The 23,267-nt window shown below is 49.9% G+C and overlaps 11 protein-coding genes across 11 annotated transcripts; 6 read left to right on the forward strand and 5 right to left on the reverse strand.

Annotated features, from left to right (window-relative positions):
* Nucleotides 1–520: 520 nt before the first annotated feature.
* On the forward strand, nucleotides 521–1,729 carry N7525_010080 (t-SNARE syntaxin; the record flags this gene model as incomplete). The annotated part of the gene is made up of 4 exons (XM_002560353.1): nucleotides 521–779; nucleotides 831–1,012; nucleotides 1,067–1,639; nucleotides 1,697–1,729. 4 exons carry the CDS (start codon nucleotides 521–523, stop codon nucleotides 1,727–1,729), a joined length of 1,047 nt encoding a protein of 348 aa, XP_002560399.1.
* A 334-nt stretch (nucleotides 1,730–2,063) lies between these two features.
* Nucleotides 2,064–4,398, reverse strand: N7525_010081 (fungal specific transcription factor domain-containing protein; the record flags this gene model as incomplete). The annotated part of the gene is made up of 5 exons (XM_061214955.1): nucleotides 2,064–2,556; nucleotides 2,615–2,868; nucleotides 2,920–3,339; nucleotides 3,404–4,271; nucleotides 4,325–4,398. The coding sequence occupies 5 exons, from the start codon at nucleotides 4,396–4,398 to the stop codon at nucleotides 2,064–2,066; spliced, it is 2,109 nt and encodes a 702-aa protein (XP_061067467.1).
* A 515-nt stretch (nucleotides 4,399–4,913) lies between these two features.
* On the reverse strand, nucleotides 4,914–6,125 carry N7525_010082 (uncharacterized protein; the record flags this gene model as incomplete). The annotated part of the gene is made up of 1 exon (XM_061214956.1): nucleotides 4,914–6,125. The coding sequence occupies one exon, from the start codon at nucleotides 6,123–6,125 to the stop codon at nucleotides 4,914–4,916; it is 1,212 nt and encodes a 403-aa protein (XP_061067468.1).
* A 475-nt stretch (nucleotides 6,126–6,600) lies between these two features.
* Nucleotides 6,601–9,151, forward strand: N7525_010083 (putative C6 transcription factor; the record flags this gene model as incomplete). The annotated part of the gene is made up of 5 exons (XM_002560355.2): nucleotides 6,601–6,980; nucleotides 7,036–7,063; nucleotides 7,122–7,583; nucleotides 7,639–8,800; nucleotides 9,066–9,151. The coding sequence occupies 5 exons, from the start codon at nucleotides 6,601–6,603 to the stop codon at nucleotides 9,149–9,151; spliced, it is 2,118 nt and encodes a 705-aa protein (XP_002560401.2).
* A 210-nt stretch (nucleotides 9,152–9,361) lies between these two features.
* Nucleotides 9,362–10,939, forward strand: N7525_010084 (putative FAD binding monooxygenase; the record flags this gene model as incomplete). The annotated part of the gene is made up of 1 exon (XM_002560356.1): nucleotides 9,362–10,939. The coding sequence occupies one exon, from the start codon at nucleotides 9,362–9,364 to the stop codon at nucleotides 10,937–10,939; it is 1,578 nt and encodes a 525-aa protein (XP_002560402.1).
* A 736-nt stretch (nucleotides 10,940–11,675) lies between these two features.
* Nucleotides 11,676–13,111, forward strand: N7525_010085 (putative phosphatidylglycerol specific phospholipase C; the record flags this gene model as incomplete). The annotated part of the gene is made up of 2 exons (XM_002560357.2): nucleotides 11,676–12,257; nucleotides 12,308–13,111. 2 exons carry the CDS (start codon nucleotides 11,676–11,678, stop codon nucleotides 13,109–13,111), a joined length of 1,386 nt encoding a protein of 461 aa, XP_002560403.2.
* A 1,021-nt stretch (nucleotides 13,112–14,132) lies between these two features.
* On the forward strand, nucleotides 14,133–15,211 carry N7525_010086 (SCO family protein; the record flags this gene model as incomplete). The annotated part of the gene is made up of 3 exons (XM_002560358.1): nucleotides 14,133–14,606; nucleotides 14,701–15,025; nucleotides 15,090–15,211. The coding sequence occupies 3 exons, from the start codon at nucleotides 14,133–14,135 to the stop codon at nucleotides 15,209–15,211; spliced, it is 921 nt and encodes a 306-aa protein (XP_002560404.1).
* A 300-nt stretch (nucleotides 15,212–15,511) lies between these two features.
* N7525_010087 (molybdopterin synthase catalytic subunit) lies at nucleotides 15,512–16,051 on the reverse strand (the record flags this gene model as incomplete). Its single annotated transcript, XM_061214957.1, has 1 exon — nucleotides 15,512–16,051. The coding sequence occupies one exon, from the start codon at nucleotides 16,049–16,051 to the stop codon at nucleotides 15,512–15,514; it is 540 nt and encodes a 179-aa protein (XP_061067469.1).
* Nucleotides 16,052–16,354: 303 nt separating this feature from the next.
* On the reverse strand, nucleotides 16,355–18,212 carry N7525_010088 (glycoside hydrolase family 13 protein; the record flags this gene model as incomplete). The annotated part of the gene is made up of 3 exons (XM_002560359.2): nucleotides 16,355–16,871; nucleotides 16,930–17,689; nucleotides 17,741–18,212. The coding sequence occupies 3 exons, from the start codon at nucleotides 18,210–18,212 to the stop codon at nucleotides 16,355–16,357; spliced, it is 1,749 nt and encodes a 582-aa protein (XP_002560405.2).
* A 1,020-nt stretch (nucleotides 18,213–19,232) lies between these two features.
* Nucleotides 19,233–22,299, forward strand: N7525_010089 (putative G-patch domain protein; the record flags this gene model as incomplete). The annotated part of the gene is made up of 7 exons (XM_002560361.1): nucleotides 19,233–19,347; nucleotides 19,470–19,765; nucleotides 19,859–19,934; nucleotides 20,000–20,193; nucleotides 20,303–20,363; nucleotides 20,419–20,765; nucleotides 20,824–22,299. 7 exons carry the CDS (start codon nucleotides 19,233–19,235, stop codon nucleotides 22,297–22,299), a joined length of 2,565 nt encoding a protein of 854 aa, XP_002560407.1.
* A 306-nt stretch (nucleotides 22,300–22,605) lies between these two features.
* Nucleotides 22,606–23,208, reverse strand: N7525_010090 (uncharacterized protein; the record flags this gene model as incomplete). The annotated part of the gene is made up of 1 exon (XM_002560362.1): nucleotides 22,606–23,208. One exon carries the CDS (start codon nucleotides 23,206–23,208, stop codon nucleotides 22,606–22,608), a length of 603 nt encoding a protein of 200 aa, XP_002560408.1.
* Between the last annotated feature and the right edge of the window lie 59 nt (nucleotides 23,209–23,267).

A 23,267-nucleotide genomic window follows, 5' to 3' on the forward strand; every position in this document is an offset into this window, starting at 1 on the left:
AGAATGACGTGTATCCACAGAGAAATCCAAGAAGATCAAGCCAGCTAATATCAAGAGAGAATAGAGGAAACAAAAGGAAACGAGTATTAATGGCAATGAAACGAACTAACTCCGTATATTCCCCTGATCGATCGTTGAACTAAATTTAGGTGGCGATGCGGGGCTTATGTAAACGTTTCCGATTGAGTAAGGACGGGGTTAATTGCGTAGACATTGTTGACTTCGACCTTTCCATCTTCTTACTTGACTGTACGGAGTATATCAAGTCTCTTTACTTTGATCCTGGATCTGTTCAAGTCACGACGTTGTACCCTCGGAGCTCTCTACCTGCAACCGGACACGTCTTCATCTCGCCCCCTTATCGATTGCAGATAGAATCACACAGCTTCAACACCGAATTCGGCCTTTGTCGACTTAATCTACATTTGCTTCTCAATACCGTCGCTCCTTGAAACACTATAGCTACTCGTCGCTACTCGTCTCCTATCTTCGCCTCACATCCCTCCTTCCACATCGCAAAATGACCGGCCCGTCGATACAAGACCGGACCAGCGAATTCAACGCTATCTTGGGCCACGCCCAGAAGCGCCTGGGGACGTCGAAAGTCGGTTCGCAGCGCCAGGCACTGTTAACCGATGCGCAAAGGCGACAAGCCAATGCGTCGCCCCAGGGTGCCGGACAGGAGGCGAAGGCAGCAAGATCGGAGTTTGCGCGGCGGGCGCGAGATATCGGAAGGGGGATTACTGGAACAATGGCCAAACTGCAGCGGTTGGCTGAATGTAAGTCCAGGTCACATTGCGACCTAATTCTAGCAATTTAACGGGAAATAGTGGCGAAGCGGAAAACACTCTTCGACGACCGACCTGTCGAAATTTCCGAATTGACATACGTGATTAAGCAAGACCTTGCCGCCCTAAACCAAAGCATCGCTTCACTGCAGGCGCTCACGCATGCGCAACACCCCAAATCGAATCGCTCGAAGACAGACCAGGAAGGAGAGCACAATGACAATGTGAGTGGGACATGAAAGGCTGCGCACGGACAAGTCGCTGATTACCCATTCTAGGTTGTTGTCATGCTGCAGGGAAAGCTGGCCGATGTAGGTGCTAGTTTCAAGGAGGTGCTCGAAGTTCGCACGAAGAATATTCAAGCATCCCGATCACGAACCGAGAACTTTGTTTCCTCGGTATCTTCCAAATCACACAGCGCCCTCGACGCACAGCGCTCAGACTCGCCTTTGTATAACACTTCGGGACGACGGACACCTCAGCCAGGATATCAAGGCAACTCCTCCGACCTTTTGACCCTCGAGCCCTCAAATCCTTCGCCCTTAGGGCGTCCATCATTCCAGTCAGACCAGCAGTTGATGGTAATGGAAGAAGGAGAATCGAGTAACACATATGTTCAAGCTCGAGGCGAAGCTATTGAAGCTATTGAACGAACCATCAGCGAATTAGGTGGTATTTTTGGTCAGCTGGCGCAGATGGTCAGCGAGCAGTCTGAAATGATCCAGCGCATAGATGCCAATACCGAAGATGTGGTCGACAACGTCCAGGGGGCGCAGAGAGAACTGATGAAGTATTGGACGCGCGTGTCCGGGAATCGCTGGCTAATTGCCAAGATGTTCGGTATTCTGATGGTACGTTGACTCATGTTGAAATTTATTGCCTGGACATCCAACTAATGACCATTATAGATCTTTTTCCTTCTCTGGGTGTTGATTTCGTGATAGATACGAGGTCCTCCCATTTTTTTCTTTGTACTGTATTATAATATCTGGCCCGTGTGTTTTCGACAGACCATGGCCCTTCTGCATATCTGCACTCGCTGAGCATTGCAATTTCTTTTTACTCTCTGGCTAGACTCTGAGATGTCCAAATCATCACGCTCTTTATCTTCCTTCTCACATTTGCCCCGTTGCTCCTTCTTGCTTGGGACTGTGTCCTAAAGAGTCAGCTACGTAAATACACCTTTATGTACTATGCAAATCCAATCAACCGAGATCATGGGAAAACCATGAAGCACTTCCAGAAACATCTTGAAGCACGTATTGTTATCCTATTTCACGCATCAAACTGCGCCATGGCATTCCACAGTTCAGACTCCGCCCATCCCAACGAGGGTTGATTGTCGAACAGTTCCCACACAAGACTGTCATTCCATCCCTCCACAGACGGTGGTGCAGTAGGACCTCCTCCAGTGGAATCTGCACCCCCAAGTCTGGCCAAAGGCTGGTCGGTACCGGTAGCGCGGCCAAATATATCTGTGTAGGATGTCATCTGGGCCTCAGTATTCTCAGCCGTGTTTGGATCAGAAGGTGCAGCTGCTGGCTGTTCTGAACGTGAAGGTTCGGTGTTCCCTTTAACCAAAGGTGCACACAGGTCCAGAAACTTGGAGAATAGCTTGTACAGTTTGCCGATCGAGGCATTGGCCTCTGCGAATTGATGTAGGTCGTCAGTGATGTTCTTGATCATATCGAAGTCTCTCTCGTTTGATGTTGCGATGACATTGCAAAACAGGACAAAGAACGGTGCTAGAGGGAATAACAGCATTGTCCTATTGAAACGGTCATTAGGGCTAGGATATTGAGGGACGGCTTGAAGCTATGTCATACCAGGTAAGAAAGTATGGATATGAGTCGATAGAATTGATGCGGTTTGAAAATGCTTCCTGTAGAGCTCGGAGAGTGGTGAGGGCTTCCCGGGCTGTGTATAGACAGTTCTCGCAGACCAAACGGGACTTGAGCACCGAGGAGCGGGCTTGGATGATTGTCGTGAGAACAGAGTAGTAGTTGAAGTCCATTGATAGCCATTCGCGCCGCAGATGGCTCCATGATTGTGTAAATTGTTGTTCTTGGCGACGACGAAACTGAAAGTTGGATTAGCGATTGCTTGTTGGCTCATCCTCGATCTCTCTTACCATTTGCATATTGGAGTGGATTATGTGCGCCCGCGCCACAAGATCAGATAGCATATTGGCCTTCTCTGTGTCTCCTATCGGTTTAGTATCAAGCAAGATGGTCAGCAGAGTATTCTTCAACTCTGAATACTCGACTACGCCTGTTATCATGGTGGATGTTGGCAGATCAGGGTCGATGTGGATTAACTGGGTTGGTTTAACTTTCAGATCCGGCAGAGACGGTGGTCGGAGGAGCAGCAGGCTGAGGGTTTTGTCAAAGTAATAGCACAAGAAAACACAGGCATGGATATTTTCCTCGGTCTGGGTTCGAGGACTGACGTCTGTGATGTTGTGATAGTTCAAGGAGACGATCATTCTCGAGGCTAGCGCTGTCAGCATCCAGCAGCGTGTCATATTTCCTAAATATTGCATCAAACGGGTCTGTCGTGAGTCAGAAATGAGTCGATGTGTATGGAGCCACCGTAAAGAGGCAAAACAAACATACTGCAGACAAAACCGATTGAAGCAAAAGAAGGCTAGGTTCAGCTGCCAGCGGAATCTGATTCAAAAGTTCTATGGCAGCGGCTTCATATCTCTTTTTGAGTGACCGAAAATGATCCCTCAAGGGCTCACTTGAAACAAGAGGGCCCATTTTTGATATAAAACTCATGGCCTTTACCCAGACATTAAGTCGGTAATGCTGGAGCACTTGCTCACATTCTGCGCCCTCGATAATTCCAAGCCCCATTTGTTCTAGGAGGCTGTCGGAAATGTGATCAGGCCAATTGATTGTTCCCTGGGAGTTTGTTTTCTTATCAGGTCCTGTAATAATCAGCATTGCGGACATCTGCTCCAATCGTGGTAGCCTACCAGGTAACATCATATAGAGCAACTCCGGTGTGAGAGAAGGGGATTCTAGGCTTTCTTGAATCTCCATATCATGAATAGCCGCGGTCCCCTCCCAATTTAGAGTCGGATTAGACAGCTGACTAACGAACTTCCGTGCTGATTCAAGCGCAGTGCGTCTATCTTTTGACAGAGCAGGGTTGCATTGGAGTTCATGCTCAATATATTCTCTAGCCTCACTAGCATGATGGGTTGAGCCAGGTGAATGTGCTTGGTGAACGTTTTGTTGCGCCACAGCCTGAGACTTGCGGTGCTTACTTGGCGGTGGCTGCAGAGGACCCATATCATTGGGGTCATATGCCCGATACCGCTTCTGCTTGTCATTGAGCACCCCAGTAATACTTGTCAGTTTGGCCGAAGGCGATGAAGATGTACTGCTAGCGGCGTGATGGGTTGTTGGAAAGTTTATTGCCTCTTTATTGCTTGCCTCTTCTAGCTTCGCCAATCTTTGGGTCAATGTTTCCAGTCTTGGAAATGTCAGCTGCGGAGTCTAAAGACCTGCAATTCACATTCCACGTACCGAGAGACCCGGGGCCTATGAACTCGCGCCTGGCGATTGCGAAGGCATTCTGCACCTGCATCGGTGCAGTTCATGCAAGGATCCTGGCGATCGCATTTTACCTACAATTACTTGAGATGAGCATTGAAACATTAAAAATTTCGATGTGAGAAACGAATGATTATACCTTCCGAGTATGACATAGATCGCACTGATAACTGCCCGATTAGCTGGGCTACATATATGTTTCGAAACAGCGTTGCCTTTCACAATGCCATTATTCAGGCAAACTTACAGCAGACATGTTTCCTTCGGAATTCCCAACGGAATTTCGGATTCAAATGATATCCCAGGCACTTCAGAGGAAGAGAAAGGAATCTGGTTGAAGTCCGGGATTGTGGGGTTCGGCGCCCGAACTGCCGGGAACCGAGCGGAAGCGGTTTAGTGCGGAGCTTGGTGATATCCATATGGTCTTGTTTTCTATCTGCATTCAAGATTGTTGACTGATGTTTCATTTTTACTATTCGTATTGATTCCAAAGATTGCTCGATTCATATTACTCCTAAATATTACAACTTTTTGCCTGATAGCTGTGCTAAGCTTTGGGCTATCATTCGTCATAACAATCATAGCAGTAACCACATTCTAATTTCACAACAGAGCCGTGGAGAACCTGCACTTCGGAATACTTAACAGTATGCGGAATAGCCCCTCGTCGATCCATCTCATTGCGTGCTGCTTGGAACCATACATGGTTAAGCTCTGGCACGAGGAGTGTGTGTTCACCCTGACCATTGAAAGATGCCATGTACTCGTTCAAATCCTTTCGCATCGCCCACAAAAACTCCTTCCTATGAGACCACGTAGACTCATGCTCGCCCTTTTCCTTCCTTTGGTTATCCTTTGCAATGGAAACAAAGAAGTCGACGATTCTCTCCATGGTTGAAGTGGTGAGAAGGATACTCAACCAGCTTTTGGCCGAGGAGCGGGGAATTTCCGGGCCCATCAAGCGCTGCACAGTCGAAAATAGAAGCTGCATGCAGTGGTGGGTCGACAAAAATACAAGTGTATCGTCAAAAGGCGCATTTCGAAGAATTGATTGCTGTCTTTCAATAGAATAAGCCTTATTTTTGTATTGGTGAGCCGGGTGACCACAGTCAGAGCCAGAAGATGCGGCTGATTCCAAGAAGAATACCGCATAGGCTCTATATTCGAGTAAGTACGCTTCCAAGTAAAATAATATGATGGGGCCATACATCGGATGCAAAAGTTTGGCTTGGAGCGAAGCCACGGCTTTGCTGTAGATAACTTCTCTCTCTGTCTTGGAGGACGACCACAAAGGCCGGGCAATTATATCGGTCTCCAAATGGTGTTCAACCACATGATCAGCCAAGTGATAGGATAGTCGAATACAGGTATTCCAACATCGTTTTAAATCGCCGAGATATCCCAGAGAATACCCTGCGTTGTCGTGGGCCATGCCTGTGCTATACTCAGGAGGCGAGGGAGGGAATAACTCGGAGACGAAGGCAATGTCATCACCCGGGGACATGTCGCCATCATTGCAATGGCTTTGACGATGCTGCTTTCGGAGTTGAACATATGCCCATGCTATGGCGCGATCCAACTTGGAAACCCGGTCGTGGAGTGCTCGACAGGAAAGAAACAAAGTGCCAATATCCTTCAGATCACAAAAGGCTAGGATCGTAACAAAGACATCACACGGAAGCCGTTTCCACCCAGAAGTTCTAGGCACAGCCGACATCGAATCCCGTTTACCTCTCCGGAGGACTGTTCGGACTCGATTGAGAAAACGCGTCATGGTTCATACATTTGGTAAATCATTTGGAATATCCTTTGGCATGTACATTTAAAATCTTTGACACGAAACGATAAACAAGTCAAATGGATGATAGAAAAGACTCAGATGGAATGGCTCCGGCCGTGATTTGTATGTGCCCAGACCGTAGAGACGCAGTGATGGGACCAAATAGAGCACTGCAAAAACATAATCCGATACTTTGAGCGAAGATGTTGGGCTTTACATAAGAATATCAACCGGAAATTAAGCCATAGGGTTTTTTTTCGAAACAAGCGAGATTGTGATGATGTCGGCAACTGATATCGGCGGTGCGTAGTTGCTGCCTTATATTCAAGGCCTCAGAATTCCACGGACATTTGCCTTTCCGTTCCGTAGCCTTACCTTACCTCGATGCCACCAGAGATCAAATTGCTTAATCAAGCATGCCAGTCATTCATGTCTAGCTGGGTTGCTTTTCAACCACCGTGCTGCATCGATGGCTAGTCCATATAACTCCTTGCATGGTGCAACGGATTCGCCATCAAAACAGCCCGCATCGTATGCATGTGTGGTCTGTCACAACCGAAAGGTCAAATGTGATAAACAAGATCACCGTACTCCCTGTTCAAATTGCGCAAAGGCAAATGTGGAATGCATCTACCGTGCTCCACCGCCTCGTCGCAAAAGGAATCGAGAAACCAACGGGAGTGTATCTCAAGAACGCGCAAAACATCTTAGACGCAGCACGGGATTTGACCAAAATCCCCCTGCCCGTCAGCATCATCACCATGCCGCGGGAGATCAACGGACCGAACCAGAAAAAAGTGGATCTGGGAGGATGATCGTGAAAGATGGCAATTCCATCTATCTCGACAAGTGAGTTGCTCGCACCGCATTTGACCTAGTGTCAGTGTTCTGACCTGAGTAATAGCAATCTTTGGACCAGTGTGAGCAATGAGGTTAGTACCTAGGTATTTCTGGCTTACACGTGCTATCAACCCTGACCATCTTCCCTAGCTTCCAAATGCAGGAGACGTATTGGACGATGGATCGGATAATGGTACCGAGAACTTTGACCAGGATGTGAGCGACGATTATGCGATACTCTCGACATCTGCAACAAAAAAAGTTCTTACAGAGCTCCACCCGAGTCCCCTGAATATCTTCAAGCTGTGGCAGGCATTTCTCGAGAATGTGAACCCGCTCACCAAAATTATACATGCTCCAACTGTCCAACAACAAATCTTGGATGCCATGAGTGATTTGTTAGAAATAAGCCGGGAGATCGAAGCATTGATGTTCGCAATATACTGCATAGCATTGGTTTCCTTGCAAGCAGAAGATGTCGAAAAATCATTCGGAGAAAGCAAGAAAGCCCTCCTATCAAAGTTCAGACGAGGAGCTCAACTCGCTTTCAAGAATGCATCGCTTCTTCGTACATCAAGCTCAGTAGTCCTTCAAGCGTTTATGCTATACCTGGTGCGTTCATATTCCTTTGACGAGATCTAATCCCCCTTTAACGACGTTTCGGTAGCTTTGCATGCGTTCGTTCTCTGATCCACATACTGTCTGGACATTATGCGGCATTGCAGTAAGGATTGCGCAACGGATTGGAGTTCATCGAGACGGGTCTGCACACGGGCTGCCAGTATTCGAAACGGAGATGCGCCGTCGCATCTGGTTCCAGCTCATGATCATAGATGCCACATCTGCACAGTTCTGTGGTGTAGCACCAACGCCGCTCCCAACCACAATTGATGTCCAACCACCCATGAACGCAAACGATAGCGACCTCGATCCTCGCATGACCGAGCCAGCCTGCGAGAAGCCAGGACCAACAGAAATGATATTTGTTCTGGCTCGGAGGGCATTTGGAAAATGGCTCCTCCGTTTGTCAAACCAAATTGAGAGTTCTAATACTGGACCATGGGCTTTCCTATCATCGTCGTCGATGTCATTAAAGGACAAGGACAAGACAATTGATGAACTTGAAGCGCACATGGAAGACACCTTCCTCCGGCACTGCGATAAATCCATCCCGTTACATATGGCAACGACAATGATGGTGCGTTCGGCGATTTACTACACCCGGATGATAGCCCACCATCCTCGTCAATATCAGGATCCCGACATGCGCATATCCCAAGCAGAGAGAGACATCATCTTTGAGAATTCCCGCAAGATGATAGAGTATGCTGACTACGCCCAAAAGAACCCAGTTGTACGGAAATACTCGTGGCACACGATTAATTTTATGCCGTGGGATGCCATGATATTCATGCTCTCGGGGATGCGGCACCGGACTGATCCCGATGAGAAGAGCGAAGTCTGGCAATTGATTGGAAATGTGTACTCTGGGCATATCAAGACGATGAGCGAGAACGGCCCAACGCCTCTCCACATGGCCATTCAACACTTAATCGTCAAGGCCTGGCGGACATACATTGAAGAGTGTAACCTCAACCACCGTACACCAACACCTTGTCCAACCATCGTCGCATCCTTGTTAGCCAATGCAGCAGGGATTTCTAGCCCGCAACAGGAAGATGAAAACTTCCCAGCTGGCAAGCGTGATGCTAAGCCCCAAGATCAACCTAGGTACGACCATCCTAGTTCACAATTCGGGCTGGATGAAAAGTTCGGTTTCCTACCTGGTGATAGCCCGCAGGATTGGAATGACTGGGACAATCTTCTCAGTAACTTCCAAGGATCTTTTACAGATGATGCAACATATCTGCCGTGACCTAAGTATGATGATGGAATAAAATACAATATTCCACTAGACCACAAAAACCAAGATTCTTGTCTGAGGCTCTAAGGGTCTAGGGAAGCACATATCCCAGTTCGACACATGATTCCCGACACTGTAGATTTCTCAGGATTCGCTCACATACCCCTTGTGATGAATCTCAAGAGGTATGACCGCAATATTGTGTTCGAAGTCCATGCGTACCCCAAAAGTTGGAGAACCTCGCGCCGATCGGCATGCGACGCCCCGATGCCGTCCAGGTGTCTTGGCGTTTACGAGCCTCGGGGTCGGCGTCTAAACGGCCGAGCAGAGTCATGATTAACATTCTTTTGGTGTTCATTTCTTTACAGAGCGATGATATCTGCCTGGTCGGAAATTTTATTTAAAGTCGGTTCCGCTCGCTGCTGGCTTTGGATATGACCACCAATTTCCTACTTGCAATCATCTTTTGACCCCGGTATTTTTGATACATCAATTCAATCTATATACCCTCCGAAGATTTTCCAACATGAAACCCAAAACGGATGTTCTGATTGTCGGTGCAGGCCCAACTGGCCTTGTCCTTGCTCTGTGGCTTCACCATCAAGGTGTTAATGTCCACATTTTTGACCAGGCAGAGGCTCCGGCGAAAGACTCACGAGCGATAATTGTTCATGCACGCATAATCGAGCTGTATAGACAGCTCGGATTGGCCGAAGATCTGCTGGCACTTGGATACAAGTTACCGGCGACAAATCTTTGGGTTCATACGCAGCACAAAGCACACATTTCGCTACAGGACTTCGGTCGCAAGTTGACTCCGTACCCGTTCATGCTAAGTGCACCCCAAGACGACCATGAAAGAATGCTGGAAAAACGACTGAATGACGTCGGGATCCATGTTGAACGAGGGTCAAAGTTGCAAGGCTTTGTGGACCACGGGTCTAGCATCACTGCTACCCTGTTCCGCGAGGCTGATGGGAGCTCAACCACACATGAGGCGTCCTACATAGTTGGATGTGATGGAGCACATTCGGCTGTTCGCCACGCAATCGGTGCCAAATTCGAGGGTGAAACATACAAACCGCTGTTCTACATCGCTGATATCGAAGGCAAAAGCGACAAGCACTTCAACGGCGAAGGGAACGTGGTGTTCACAGACGACACTTTCAACCTGATAGTCCCCTACAACAAAGCAGGCCATGCACGATTGGTTGGTATCATGGCACCGGATAACGATGGCCATGACCGTGAGTCGCCAGAGTGTGAGCACGAGATCACATTCGAAGACGTTCGACCCCGAATCATGCAAGTGATGGATATAGACATCACAAAGGTCAACTGGTTTTCCACTTACCGCAGTCACCACCGCGTGGCGGACAGATTCCGCAGCAATCGTGCGTTCCTTGTCGGGGATGCAGCTCACATCCACAGCCCAGTTGGCGGGCAGGGAATGAACACCGGCATCATGGACTCCATCAATTTGGCATGGAAGCTAGCAACGGTTCTCAGACAGACAAAGATGACCGAAGAAGCAAAACACCAACTATTGGAATCATATGAGTCCGAACGCCGCTCATTTGCCATGATGATAGTCAAGTCGACCGACACGGGCTTTATGACGTTAACATCGGAAGGATTCTTCCCACACATTCTTCGAAATTGGCTGATTCCGTATCTTGTGCCACTGCTTTTGAGATTCGATTTTACCCGGACCAGAATATTCCGGGGCGCTTCTCAGCTCATTTGCAACTATAGGGGCAGTAGTCTTTGTGAGACTGTCCATGGGACAGTGCAGCCTGGCGATCGTCTCCCGTGGGTTGAAATCAACGAAGTGGACAATTTTTCAACCCTGCGAGATGTTTGTTGGCAGCTCCATATCTATGGGGAGTCTCTATCACAAGTTGTCAAGTGGGCCCAGGAGATGAGTGTGAGGGTTTTCACCTTCCACTGGGACGATCAATATGCCAAAGCTGGGCTGATCAAGGATGCTGTCTACTTGCTGCGACCTGACCAGTATATTGCAGGTATCTTTGAGGGTCCGTCTGTTGAGGCGCGGCTGGACGAATATTTCGCTACTCGCGGATTTTACCTAGATAGAGACTAGAGTCTGGATACCACCTCAATGCTCTCTCCACTATTCTGTTCGTTATCTCCCATTCGACTATTATTCCATACCCTGTCTTAGACCACGTGCATTGCGATATGTCGCATTTTCCCGCTAATTCCCCTTTTAAGACGCGGAATATAGCGTTATCCGACTCACTCCCGAGGTCTACTCCAAAGGTCACTTCAAATGATACCTAGCGAATGGGATACGAAAGCCACATCCGTCTTCATACCCCTCGGCATGCGAAAAGAACGGAGCGTGATTGGTGACTTGGCACATATTAAGCCCTTGTGGCGGATGATTTGATTGGTGTGCCTGCAGGGCTAGCCTTGGAAGCTCCACCTAAGTGGAGCCATAAGACCCACCTATACTTCCGTCTGGGCATGTTCTCCCGGGGACTTCGTTGTGTTTGCATCCAATCTGGACACGAGCATTATCAACTACCGGTAGCATCCGGATTGTCTCAACTCCACCAATGCTATGCCGGCCATACTCGCGTACAATCGATGTTGATCGGCCGATCAAAACCCATGGACTGAACATGTGCCAGAGACGGCCGCATTTCATTTGCCATGGTGTCTAGTTTCTGCCTGTACATTCCTCAACTATTGAGCATCTCTTCTAGTGCACATAACATGTAGGGAGTGAGATATAAAAGCCTTGCAGCGACCGAGGAAATGATCTTCGTATTCACTTCAGTCCAACTCTGTTTACCACATCATTTACCGGCACGATGAAGACCACCGCTCTCATTTCCTTGCTCGGTCTATCCGGTAGCGCCTTGGGTGCGGCCGTGGAGACTGGCAAAGGAAACGCGCCCTTCGGCTACAAGTCTGGCTCGAAGGAGTCCATTGCCAACATGAAGGACAAGATCGAGAATGTTGTCTGGGTCCTGCTGGAAAATCGCGGATTTGACAACATTTTGGGTGGTGTGAAGAAGAAGGGTTTGGACAACGTCGTCAACAATGGTCCTTTCTACAACTTGGAGGATATTAGCAACCCAGACAGCAAGAAGTGGCCCAGTCAGTTCAAGAACTACGACTCGGTTCTCAATGACCCCGACCACACGCTCACTGGTACAAATTTCGAGCTTTATGGAACTTATGACCCTGACAATGAAGCCATTGCCAACGGCTCTTTGAAAGCCGACCTGTCAGGCTTCGTCAATCGCCATATGCTCCGGCACCCCAAGATCTCTGCTCAGCGCGCAGCCGACGAGGTCTTAGGATACTACTCTGAGGGTCAGATCCCCACCATCGTCGAAATGGTTGATGAGTTCACTACCTTCAACAACTGGCACTCCTGTGTCCCTGGTGTAAGTCACGTCTGTATTACAAACTAGATGTAAAACTGACCATCAACCAGCCCACCAACCCCAACCGTCTCTGCGCGGTCTCGGGTGTCACCGATGGCCACGGCAAGAACGATGAGAGCTTCGATGTCTCCTCCATTGAGAGTACCAGCATCTTCGAGGCTGCCTCGGAGAAGGGCATCTCGTGGCTCAACTACGACGGCACCAACGGCGCCTTCAACCCAGATGCCCTGTTCTTCGACTGGACCACCAAAAACGCAAAGAGCAACGTTGTGCCGCTCGAGAACTTCTACCAAGATGCCTACCTGGGCCTTCTCCCCCAGTTGTCGTACATCAACCCGTCCTGCTGCGGTCTGAACACAAACTCCATGCACCCCGCTGGCAACGTCTCCTTCGGTGAGGTTTTCCTGAAGCAGATCTACGATGCCGTCCGCACCGGCCCTCAATGGGAGAAGACCCTTCTCCTCGTCACCTTCGATGAGACAGGTGGATTCTACGACCATGTTGCGCCCCCGCTTGCCGTCCGCCCGGACAACAAGACCTACACCGAGAAAGCTTATGACGGCAGCGAGTACACTTTCAGCTTCGACCGTCTGGGTGGTCGTATCCCTACCTGGTTGCTGTCTCCTTATACCCCCAAGGGCCACGTTGAGGGCTACGGTACCGACCCCGTCACCGGCGAGTCTTCCTCGTACAGTGCTACCTCTGTCCTGAAGACCCTCGGTTACTTGTGGGACCTGAAGGACTTGAGCCCTCGTGTCGAGCACTCGCCTGCCTTTGACCATCTCATTGGCCCGAAGGTGCGCTCTTCTCCCGAGACTCTCAAGAACCCTCACACGTTCCCAAATGCCATTTGAAAGGCCTTTCCACGGTAATATGACATAGACGAATGGTTTGGATGTCTTGTTATTATGTACGTAATCATCTACTCTGTTTCTCGTGGGGCGGGAGTCTAAGCCTCATTACGATCCACGCGCTGTATGTTCCACGGCCTTGTTAATGGCCTCTTGCTACCTACATATGAGGGTAGCCTTCATTTATTTCAGTGAATACTCAGTTGGTTTGAGATGATGTTTGAAACGTTACAATGAAAATACGACATAGCATAGGCTTTTCAATTCTTCGCATAAGAAACCGTGATGTAGTGTACCTCCTGTTGTAGCAAGATTTCATAGCCCAAACAGGCTTTGGGGTCAGAATACCTTTGCGACGAGTACTCTGCTCTCTTCTCCTTGTTCTTCCTGTTCTTCTTCTACTTCTTCTTCCCACTCTCACACTTTCGCACTCAGCAAAACGATACCATGCCACTCGGGCCTTGTGTATCGGGCTTTCGACTTCTTACCTGTCAGATCAACAAGCAGTAAGTCCCCTATCGAAGCCCATGTTCAGACTATTGTTGAAGCCCTAACTAGCTGTCAAAGCTTCCTACGTGTAGCCTGTTAGTTCTGAGAAAGCTTTAGTAGGAACCAGCTACTAAATCTTGATATACTTGCGTCTCTATTCAATTCAAAAGCTGACTTGCATGTTATCACGCTATACATGTAGCATTGGTATACATTTAAAGGTCCATATAACCGACCCCGAGGAGGTTCTGTCAGGTAGAATAACTTGGCGTTGTATACATTTATCCTTGATCGACGTGCGAGTGGATGTGTAGGATCTCTATCATACCGTTTTGCACTCAACTTTGGAGTGTAACTTATTTTATCGTGTAGAATGCATCTAACGTTGGGGAGAGCAATAACTATACAAAGTGGGAAATTGGCGCCTGAGGCAGATACGCTAAACTTAATCGAGCTGTCGATCTCGAATTCCGGAACTGACAATTGATAATCAACCTTCCTTCAAGACCTCCCCAACCACTTCGCAACAATCACAATGCCTTCTCCCATGAGATTGGCCAGTGGACTCTTCACTCGAGCCACCCGCAATATCGCCATTGAATCTACCCCAACACAACGCATCCTCCCTCTCCTCCGAAATAACACCGCATCACAATGCCGAGCCTACACCCAAGCACAGCGCCCACGATGCAACCAAAACATGCGCACCATGACCTCCGCGCATACCAATTTCTCAACCTCCGCCTTCCGAGCAGGCCCTAAGACAATGGGCCAGATGCGCCAGCGCAACTCGACCGGCCCATTCTCGTGGAAGGCCGCACTGCTCTTCGTGCTGACCGGTGCCGGTATGATGCTCTACTTCCGTGTTGAGAAGGCGCGACTTGAGCGCAAGCGCATGACGGAAATGAGCAAGGGTGTTGGCAAGCCCAAGGTTGGCGGTCCGTTCGTCCTGAAGGATCTTGATGGGAAGGAGTTTACGGCGGAGGACCTGAAGGGCAAATACAGCTTCGTGAGTTACCCGGGACAATGGAGTAGAAGTGCATCAATGGATTTCATATGGTGGAACGACGCTCGCTGACGCAACCTCGCTTGGTCTTCTTCAGGTCTACTTCGGCTTCACTCACTGCCCCGATATCTGCCCCGATGAGCTGGACAAGATGGCCGAGATCATCGAGAAGGTCAAGGCTGCGACCGGGGACGAGAAGCTCTTCATGCCCGTCTTTATTACTTGCGATCCCGTCCGTGATACGCCCGAGGTGCTGCGCGAGTATCTGAAGGAGTTCCACCCCGGCATCGTCGGCCTGACTGGCACGTACGAGCAAATCAAGCATGTGTGCAAGCAGTACCGTGTGTACTTCAGTACCCCCAAGGATGTGAAGCCCGGCGAGGACTACCTTGTGGACCACAGCATCTACTTCTACCTGATGGGTGAGTTGACTTCATAAGTTGTAACTTATACATGCAGTTTCAGTGTGCTAATTGTTTATCATAGACCCCGACAATGACTTCGTTGAGTGCATCGGCCGCCAGGATACCCCCGAGTCTGCGTCCAAGGTGATCATGGAGCACATCAATGACTGGAAGAGGGAGGGAAAGCCACTCAAGACGGAGTAAGAGACTTGCGCAAGGTGTATGTAAGGAAATTGTACAATATAGTCATTTGAATATCTGAATACCCTACTCAGCCCAGAAAAGTGTTCCAAATGCTCCTTTTTTGTGGTCATGCCCGTACCGTTGGAGTAACCAGGCCGAACTCGGTCGAAACAAACAAGTATAGAGGCCCTTTGAACCAATTTTGTCTGGGTGACACCTGTAAAAGAAACCATCAGCATTACCCACAGGCCACAAGCATCGGGACACCAACCAGCAAGTCCATCAAAGCACAAAACCCCAGCCTAAACACTATGTATATCCTTAAACAGCACCGGTCCCCAAAACCCTCCCCTCAGCGTCCCGATCCGCATTAGCCCTCCACTCCATCCCCCCATCAACAAACTCCTCCCTCTTCCAAATCTCCGCCTTCTCCTTACAAGCCTCAAGCACCTCCTCACCAGCCTTCCACGCCGCGCCCCGATGTCCCGCACTAACAGCAATAACAATAGAAGCCTCTCCAATGGGCACAGTGCCCAGTCTGTGCGCAATACTCACTCCCTCAAGCCGATGCGTCTTCACAGCGGCCTCGGCGATCCCCGTTAGGGTCTTCAGCGCCAGAGGCGGGTAGGTCGTGTAGCTGAGCTGCGAGACAGGGCGGCCTTCGAAGGTATCGCGCGTGGTACCGAGGAAGAGGATGTTTGCGCCCGCTGCGGGGGAGGAGGTTTGCGATAAATAGGTGTTTGCGTCCAAGGTGCCGTATGTTAGTGTTATGTGGATGTTTTGGGTTGCGTCGTGGTGTGTGCGTGGGTAGGTTTTTGGGTCGAGATGGGCGGGGAGTTGGGCTTGTTCTGAGGAGGACATCTTGTTATTGGATTGAGGGATCAATGGGGTTGAGGGGATTGGATTGTGTTCTATCGAATGTTGGAATGTTGGAATCGACCCCCTCGATGCTTATCTACTGCGGGGATCGGATAAGAGGCGTCCCCCGATCTGCGGAGAGCACCGTGACTTGACAGCTTGGTATGAATATTTTGCTCAGGTGTTCGTTCTATGATTCTTATTCTATTGCTTGAAGTTCCGTTCACTTTCCTTCATTGTAGAAAACAGTCTAGCTACAATGTATGAGGAATGTCTTGTGGCCGAGCGCAGATCTTCTCATATATATCACAGAAGCAACACCACAGCCTCATAGGGACGAAGTGACCACTTTTCACCAGAGAATCGCTGGGAAGCCTCATCAACACCTTCATAAGTGTCGAGCAAGACCTGCTTCACGCCAGTGATACCATTGCTTGCCGCGTCCCACTCCAGAGTCTTCTCTGTCCAGTGACACACCACCAAGGCTTTTTGGTCACCATACTGGCGAGTGTACGCAAAAACCTCCTGGTTAGGTTTGTCCAGAAGTGTAAAATTACCGTAAACAAAGACATCGAGGTACTTCTTGCGCAATTTCAGCACAGTAGCCCAGTAATGGTATGTCGAGTTGGGATCCTTGACTTCCGCTTCGGCATTGACCCGCACGTAATCGGTGTTCACAGACATCCAGGGCTTGACGCCAGGTCCAGTGAAACCGGCATTCTCAGCAGCTGACCATTGGACCGGGGTGCGTCCGTTGTCGCGCGACTTCTTCTGATATTCTTGGAGAGCGATGGCTTGGGCAGCGGTGTCGTCCTTTGGCAGTCTGTGGGATACCCATAGTCAGCTAACATCCTCAAGTGCGAGGAGGAGAGGTGAATAACCTTTTCCAGTGATTCAAACAATCAATGTCTTTGTATTCTTCAATACCCCATGATTTGGGCACATTTCTAGTTCCCAACTCTTGTCCTTGGTAAACGAAGGGAGTACCAGCCTGCAACGCCAGGGCGGTAGCCAGCATCTTGGATGCGACGAGTCGATACTCCTCACTAGCATTAGTGTAGCGATCAATCGAGCGCGGCTGGTCATGATTCTCCCAGTAGAGTGCATTCCAGCCATCATTGGCATACATGAAGGTCTGCCAACGCTCAAAGAAGTCCTTCAAATCAGTGAGTTTCCAGCTACCAGGTTCAAACTTGTCATATTTGCCATGATCAATGTCTACATGTTCGAAGTTGAAGATCATATTGATCTCATTGCGGTCAAACTGCACCGCACGGAGCACCTCTTTCTCGTCAGTGACGAATGGCATCTCGCCAACACTGAAGGCGTCGTACTCCTTGAGAATCTTGCCAACGCCCTGGAGGTACTCATGCAAGCGCGGGCCGTTGGCGTACCACTTGTCGCCCCACTGCCACGGCGTCCGTGGGTCCTTGATGGGTGCATCGGGGAAGCTCTGCTCCTTGCTGATGAAGTTGATCACGTCCATACGGAACCCATCGCAGCCCTTGTCGAGCCAGAATCGCACGATATCGTGCACGGCCTTACGGACAGGAGGATGTTCCCAGTTGAGGTCGGGCTGCTCGACCGCGTATAGGTGCAGATAGTATTCTTGGGTCAGTTCGTCCCATTGCCAGGCGCTCCCTAAATTGTATGTTAAATAGGTTTAACACTGACGGAAATTGAAGTACCTACCCTGGAAATGAGAAACCCAGTTGTTGGGCGGCTGGCGGTTGCCCTGTTCATCGTATTTGGCCGGCCTCCAGACATACCAGTTACGGTACTCGTTATCCTTGGAGCTGCGCGACTGCTTGAACCATTCATGTTGATCACTGGTGTGGTTGACGACCAGGTCCATCAGGAGTTTCATACCCCGCTGGTGGCAGCCAGCAATCAACTTTTCGACATCTTCAACTGTACCATACTCATCGGCGATGCTGTAGTAGTCGGAAATATCATAGCCCATGTCCACCTGCGGCGATTTGTACGATGGACACAGCCAGACGATATCGACGGCGAGGTTCTTGATGTAGTCAAGTTTGGAGATTATACCGGGGATATCACCAATACCATCGTCATTTGAGTCCTTGAAGGAGGCAGGCCAGATCTGGTAAACGGAGCTTTCTTTCCACCATGCACGGTGGTTGGAGTTTCCTGGGGTAGCCATGGCAGTTCGAGATAAGGCAATTTAAGGGAGGAAATTAGGGTATCCTGACGGAAGGAAGAGAGAATTTTGGGATTCTGGAGTAGTGTTGGCTATATATTTATGGTAATTGCAGTGAGAGATGTGTTGTTAAGGACACTTGGAGCATGGCGAATCGCTCATATTTATCCCACCGCGGGGCAGATGCGGACAATCATCGGGGTCCTCAGGGATTGATATGTCGGCCCGAGGTGTGAGTTGTTTTTAAATGCAACTTGCAAATCTGTTGGATCAGAAGCCACACGATGTGGATGGTCTCCACTTGGATGATTATAGATACGATGATACAACTAGGCTGGAGGGGTTCTTGGCAGGTCATTTTCCAGATTTATACTTCTGATCCATATAAGTTAATGTAAAGTGTCATCTAATAATAAGAAGAAGTATACCTAAATATTCCGGGGCACACAGAGTGTTCCGGGGCGCACAGAGTGTTCCGGGGCACATAGAGTGTTCCAGGGCATAGAGTGTTCCAGGACGACATGTTATAAGTTGCAAAGTATACAGTTACCTAGAACTGTTGATATAGATGCAACTTCTATATTATATACATGGAATTTTGATATGCATATGTCGTCAACATACATCTAGGCAGAGCATTGGATCCAAATTTGCTTCTTCTAAACCATATTGCACGGTTTTGACTTAAGATTTGCACCCACGGGGAGCACTTCATATGCCCTGCCTAGGTTAGAGCCAAAGGGAGCTGTGACGCTGTAGAGCCAAGTGAGCTGTAGAGCTAGGTGAGCTCTGACGCTGTAGAGCCAAGTGAGCCAAGTGAGCTCTGACGCTGTAGAGCAAAGTGCATACAACATACCTGAGACATTGAAGGGACCCACTTCGGTCGGAGCGGAGATACCTTATGCCGGTATCGGGTTGGAGATATCGTTATCGGAGCTTCCGAGGTCTCCAAGGTTTCAGTTCAGTTCCATTTAACTTCCAGTCCACACTATTTTGCTCCATTCTCTCAAATGTTCATCAATCATGGCACCTCCGTATCGGAATGATAATTTTTCTTCGAGTTCTTCTCGTCGACCCTTTCCTTCGCGAAATGATCATGGCCGCATGTATGATGATCGATCGCGATCTCGCTCGCCTGGTAAGCTTCTCCCCGCACGTCAATGGCGTATAAGCCCTTGCACATCTTGCTCGTAGGAGTTCCCTATCCACATGGCACCAAATTGAGGCTAATGCCATTCTCATCTGAATTGGTAAATAAAGATCGTGCACGCTCGCCTCGAAGACTAGCTGCCGACGGCAGACCCGAGTACCCCAGAGACCGAGAGTCTGGACAAGGCTACCGAAACCATGATCGTGATGATTATCGCCGTCGAACTTCGCGCTCGTCTCCTCACAGAGGCAGGAACACGTACAAAGACCGCGACCGAGAGGGTTATCGAAGTGCGAGCGGCAATCGAAGCCGAACTCGTAGCCCTCGTCGAGGCCAGTCCCGTATGGGACAGGTGAGCCGAGAAGTCATGATGGACGGACTTCCAGTGGACATGGAAGAGGAACATGTGAGTCATGAAATCCAGTGGCTGGATTAGGCGTTTGAATACTTCCGTCGTCGAGGACAAATGCTGACAATGCGCTCATTCCTGGGCAAATAGATCGCCACTGAACTCAGGAATGCCTATCATATCGATGGTCTGGAAAATATTCGTGTTATTCGAGACCGCCAGACGAGTATGTAAAAGTGGCAGACAGTTTGAAAGAGCATGCGTCGTTACTAACATGACATCGTGTCTAAGGGTTGTCGCGGCAACTAGGGTTCCTGCGTTTTCCCACGATTGACGCATCGCGCGATTTTGTCGAACGCAATCACCCTTTCATTTTCTTTTATGGTCCCACAAACGACCGGGTCACCCAAGTACGCATAGCTTACAGCCGCGAGAGGGAAGACCGAGCTCGTGCAAGAGGCGCAAGTGATTGGAACTGCAGGACGGTAAGTCAACGTGGTGGCCCTTCAGGGCTAGAGGACCCGCCTGTCCGGGTCGGAGGTACCTGCATAGGTACTTTCAAGATTACCTATTGTTCTGCGCTCACAAAATCAGTGTCTCGTTCTCAACTTCTCCACACGTTCCCATTGTTTCAAGTGCGGTATTCCACGACCCGGTGCGTACACCATCACAACCCCTCACACCATTTGCATCACTAACCATCCAACCAGATATGGATTCTACAGGTCCACCCGGAGCTTCTGCTCCCAAGATAGCTAACGAAGGTGACAATGATGTCGCTCCCGAGGGCCAGCCTTCCCAGTTCCTCCTGATCCGTGGTCTGGCGGCGTCTGTGACAGAGGAGCTTCTCGCAAAAGGAGTTTCTAAACTGTATCGCCCATCTGGCAACAATGACAGTGCCCCTGACAATCAAAAGAAGGGATCCAAGGTAGCCTCGACCACTGGTGACAGCAACTTGGGAGCGCGCGAAGGCTCTCTCCGTCGCGTGCTCCTTGTACGTGACCGCAGAACCAATGAAAGCTGGGGTTACGGATTCGCGGAATTTGCGGGAATCACCGTAAGTTTGTTTTATTCGTTACTTCTTTGGTTTTGCTTTCTAACGCTTGACATTTCAGGATGCGCAAGCTGCAATGGCGCGCCTCAACTCTTTCGAAAAATTCACCATCTCCTCCAAGCCAGTGTTGGTTTCCTACATTCACGGCGGAGTGTTTGTTCCAGTCATGAACGCTCCATCCGGTGCTAGCTACTTCACTTTCAGCCCATCTAACAACCCATCGCTGAAATTGATGTACTGGGATGATGCAGCATTCGTCACGGAACTCGTCGTGTCAACCGAGGAAGATGATGCCGCGCAGGAGCAGAGAGCGAACAAGACAACTTCCAACCAAGGAGACGCCCAAGCCAAGGGCATGAAGGACTCCGACAAGGGTAAAAAGAGAAAAGTCGACGGCCCGGCTAGTGCCAGTACAAAGAAGCTTGCAATGCCATCCCAGCTTCAATTCTGGAGTGACCGCCACGCTGAGCTACATGGGATCAACCGAGATGCGGCTGGAAACCCCGCAGAGAGCTCGAGCTCAGTAACTCCGGCGACTGAATCAGCTCCTCCGGCGATTGAACCAGCTGCTCCGGCGATTGAACCAGCTGCTCCGGCTATTGAACCAGCTGCTCCGCCGGCTCCATCATTTGCAGACTTCGACAAGAACCGCTGCCTCTTGTGCATGCAAGATCTGGTGAATGCGGGTCACCTCAGATACCACGAGCGCGAAAGTGACATCCACCGCGAAAACCTGAAGGACATCAATTTGAGAATACGCGGCATATGCTGGATGATAATCTATCACGTCATACCCATGCCAACTCCAAATTACAAAGACAGCAAGGATGAATACCGCGAGGCACTTGAGCGAGAATATTCTGTCCCTCCAACCGCTCGATCATTTGCAGACCTGAAGCGGAACTGTTGCCTGTTGTGCTTCACCGAGTTTGATACTCCGGAAGATGTCCTCGTACACGATCGCGTCAGTAAACGCCATCTGGAGCAATTGCAAGATGAAGAGGCAGTGAAGGAAGGCTTGGACCGGCTTAAACAGGCGGGTATCGCGCAGGATATCAAGCCTGCTGCCCCTACTGCTCCTGATGCTCCTACTGCTCCTACTGCTGCTGCTGCTCCTGCTGCTCCTACTGCTCCTACTGTTCCTGCTGCTCCTGATGCTCCTGCTGCTCCCGAATACCGAGACCGCGCCAAGGAGCGCCGCGCGGCGTTCGGACGTGACGACGCTAATGCCCGCCAGCGTCCCGCCGAACCAGAAGAAGAGGATGAGGCACCCGTGCAGACAACCTCGATCGGTGCTTCTCTTCTCAGCAAGATGGGATGGACGGAAGGAACTGGCCTTGGTGCCCAAGGAACCGGCGTGACCGAGCCGATTCCTACTGAAATCTATGCCCAGGGTGTGGGACTGGGTGCTCAAGGGGGTCGACTGGGCGAGGCGACCGAAGAAGCGGGTCGGAACACCCGGGGTCGGTACGACGAGTTCTTGGAGAAGACCCGGGACACCGCCCGCCAGCGCTACGAGGAGATGGACCGCTCCTGATCAATTCAGGACGGTTGTGTACGATATGGGTGGAAGGGGTGGGAGTGGTTGGAATCTGAGGGGAAGGTGAGGCGAGAGCGAAGGGAAGGAGGGGGAGATACCTGATGATGACCTTGTGTGCCATAACTGAATGGCCAATGCCAATTTCATGTAAGATTACGACAACTAATGAAACTTTGTACCATGTAATCTCGCTCACACCCGCTCGGGTGTGCTTCCATTGTAATCGGCAGACCCTGCCCAGTAAATGCATAATGTACAGCTGGTATCAAATCATGAGTAAAGTGTAGTTGGTATGTGTATAGTTCACGATCGAGTCTCTTCAGTATCCTGATCCACCTTATCCTTCTGGAAAGCCCTCTTCATCTTCTCCTTTTCCAATTGCTTCTCGAACTTATCACCGAGAATCTTAGAAACCCACTCAGTAACTTCCTCCTCGAGCTCCTCATCACTCTTCACAGGCGTATCGCTACCACCCTGCAACCCATTGCGCACGAATCTCCGCATATCCTCAAGTCCATTAATATTCAAAGCATACCCGACAGCACCGCCGGCCATCAATCCAAACGAGAGGACATTGAGAGTCGCCAGATTGAGAGCCTCGAACGCATCGCCCGCGGAGTTCGAGTGCGGCTGGTGGTACACCGAGCTTGTGTAGAAAGGCGGGATGCAGGAGATGCGTTTCTTATGGAAGGCGCGGCGTGTGACTAATACCGAGAGGGCGAAGAAAGTCATTCCTCCGAAGAGGAGTTTGAGGTTTGTGTTTGTTTGGGGCGAGGGTGGTTGTGCTATTTGAGATTGTGTTGATGCTGGAGTTGCGGATTCATCGGGTGTCGGCTTCTCTTGAGGAGGTGTTGGTTGGCTTGACTCTGGTTTTGGGCTTGAGCCCCAGCCGAATAGTGATACCATTGCTATGCGCGGTGTGTGAGCTCGCGGACGAGGACTGTTTGGTGATGCGAATGCGAGGC

The sequence above is a fragment of the Penicillium rubens genome, assembly GCF_028828025.1.
Source record: "Penicillium rubens strain IBT 27055 chromosome Unknown utg000004l_segment0_segment0, whole genome shotgun sequence".
NCBI classification, from domain to species: domain Eukaryota; kingdom Fungi; phylum Ascomycota; class Eurotiomycetes; order Eurotiales; family Aspergillaceae; genus Penicillium; species Penicillium rubens.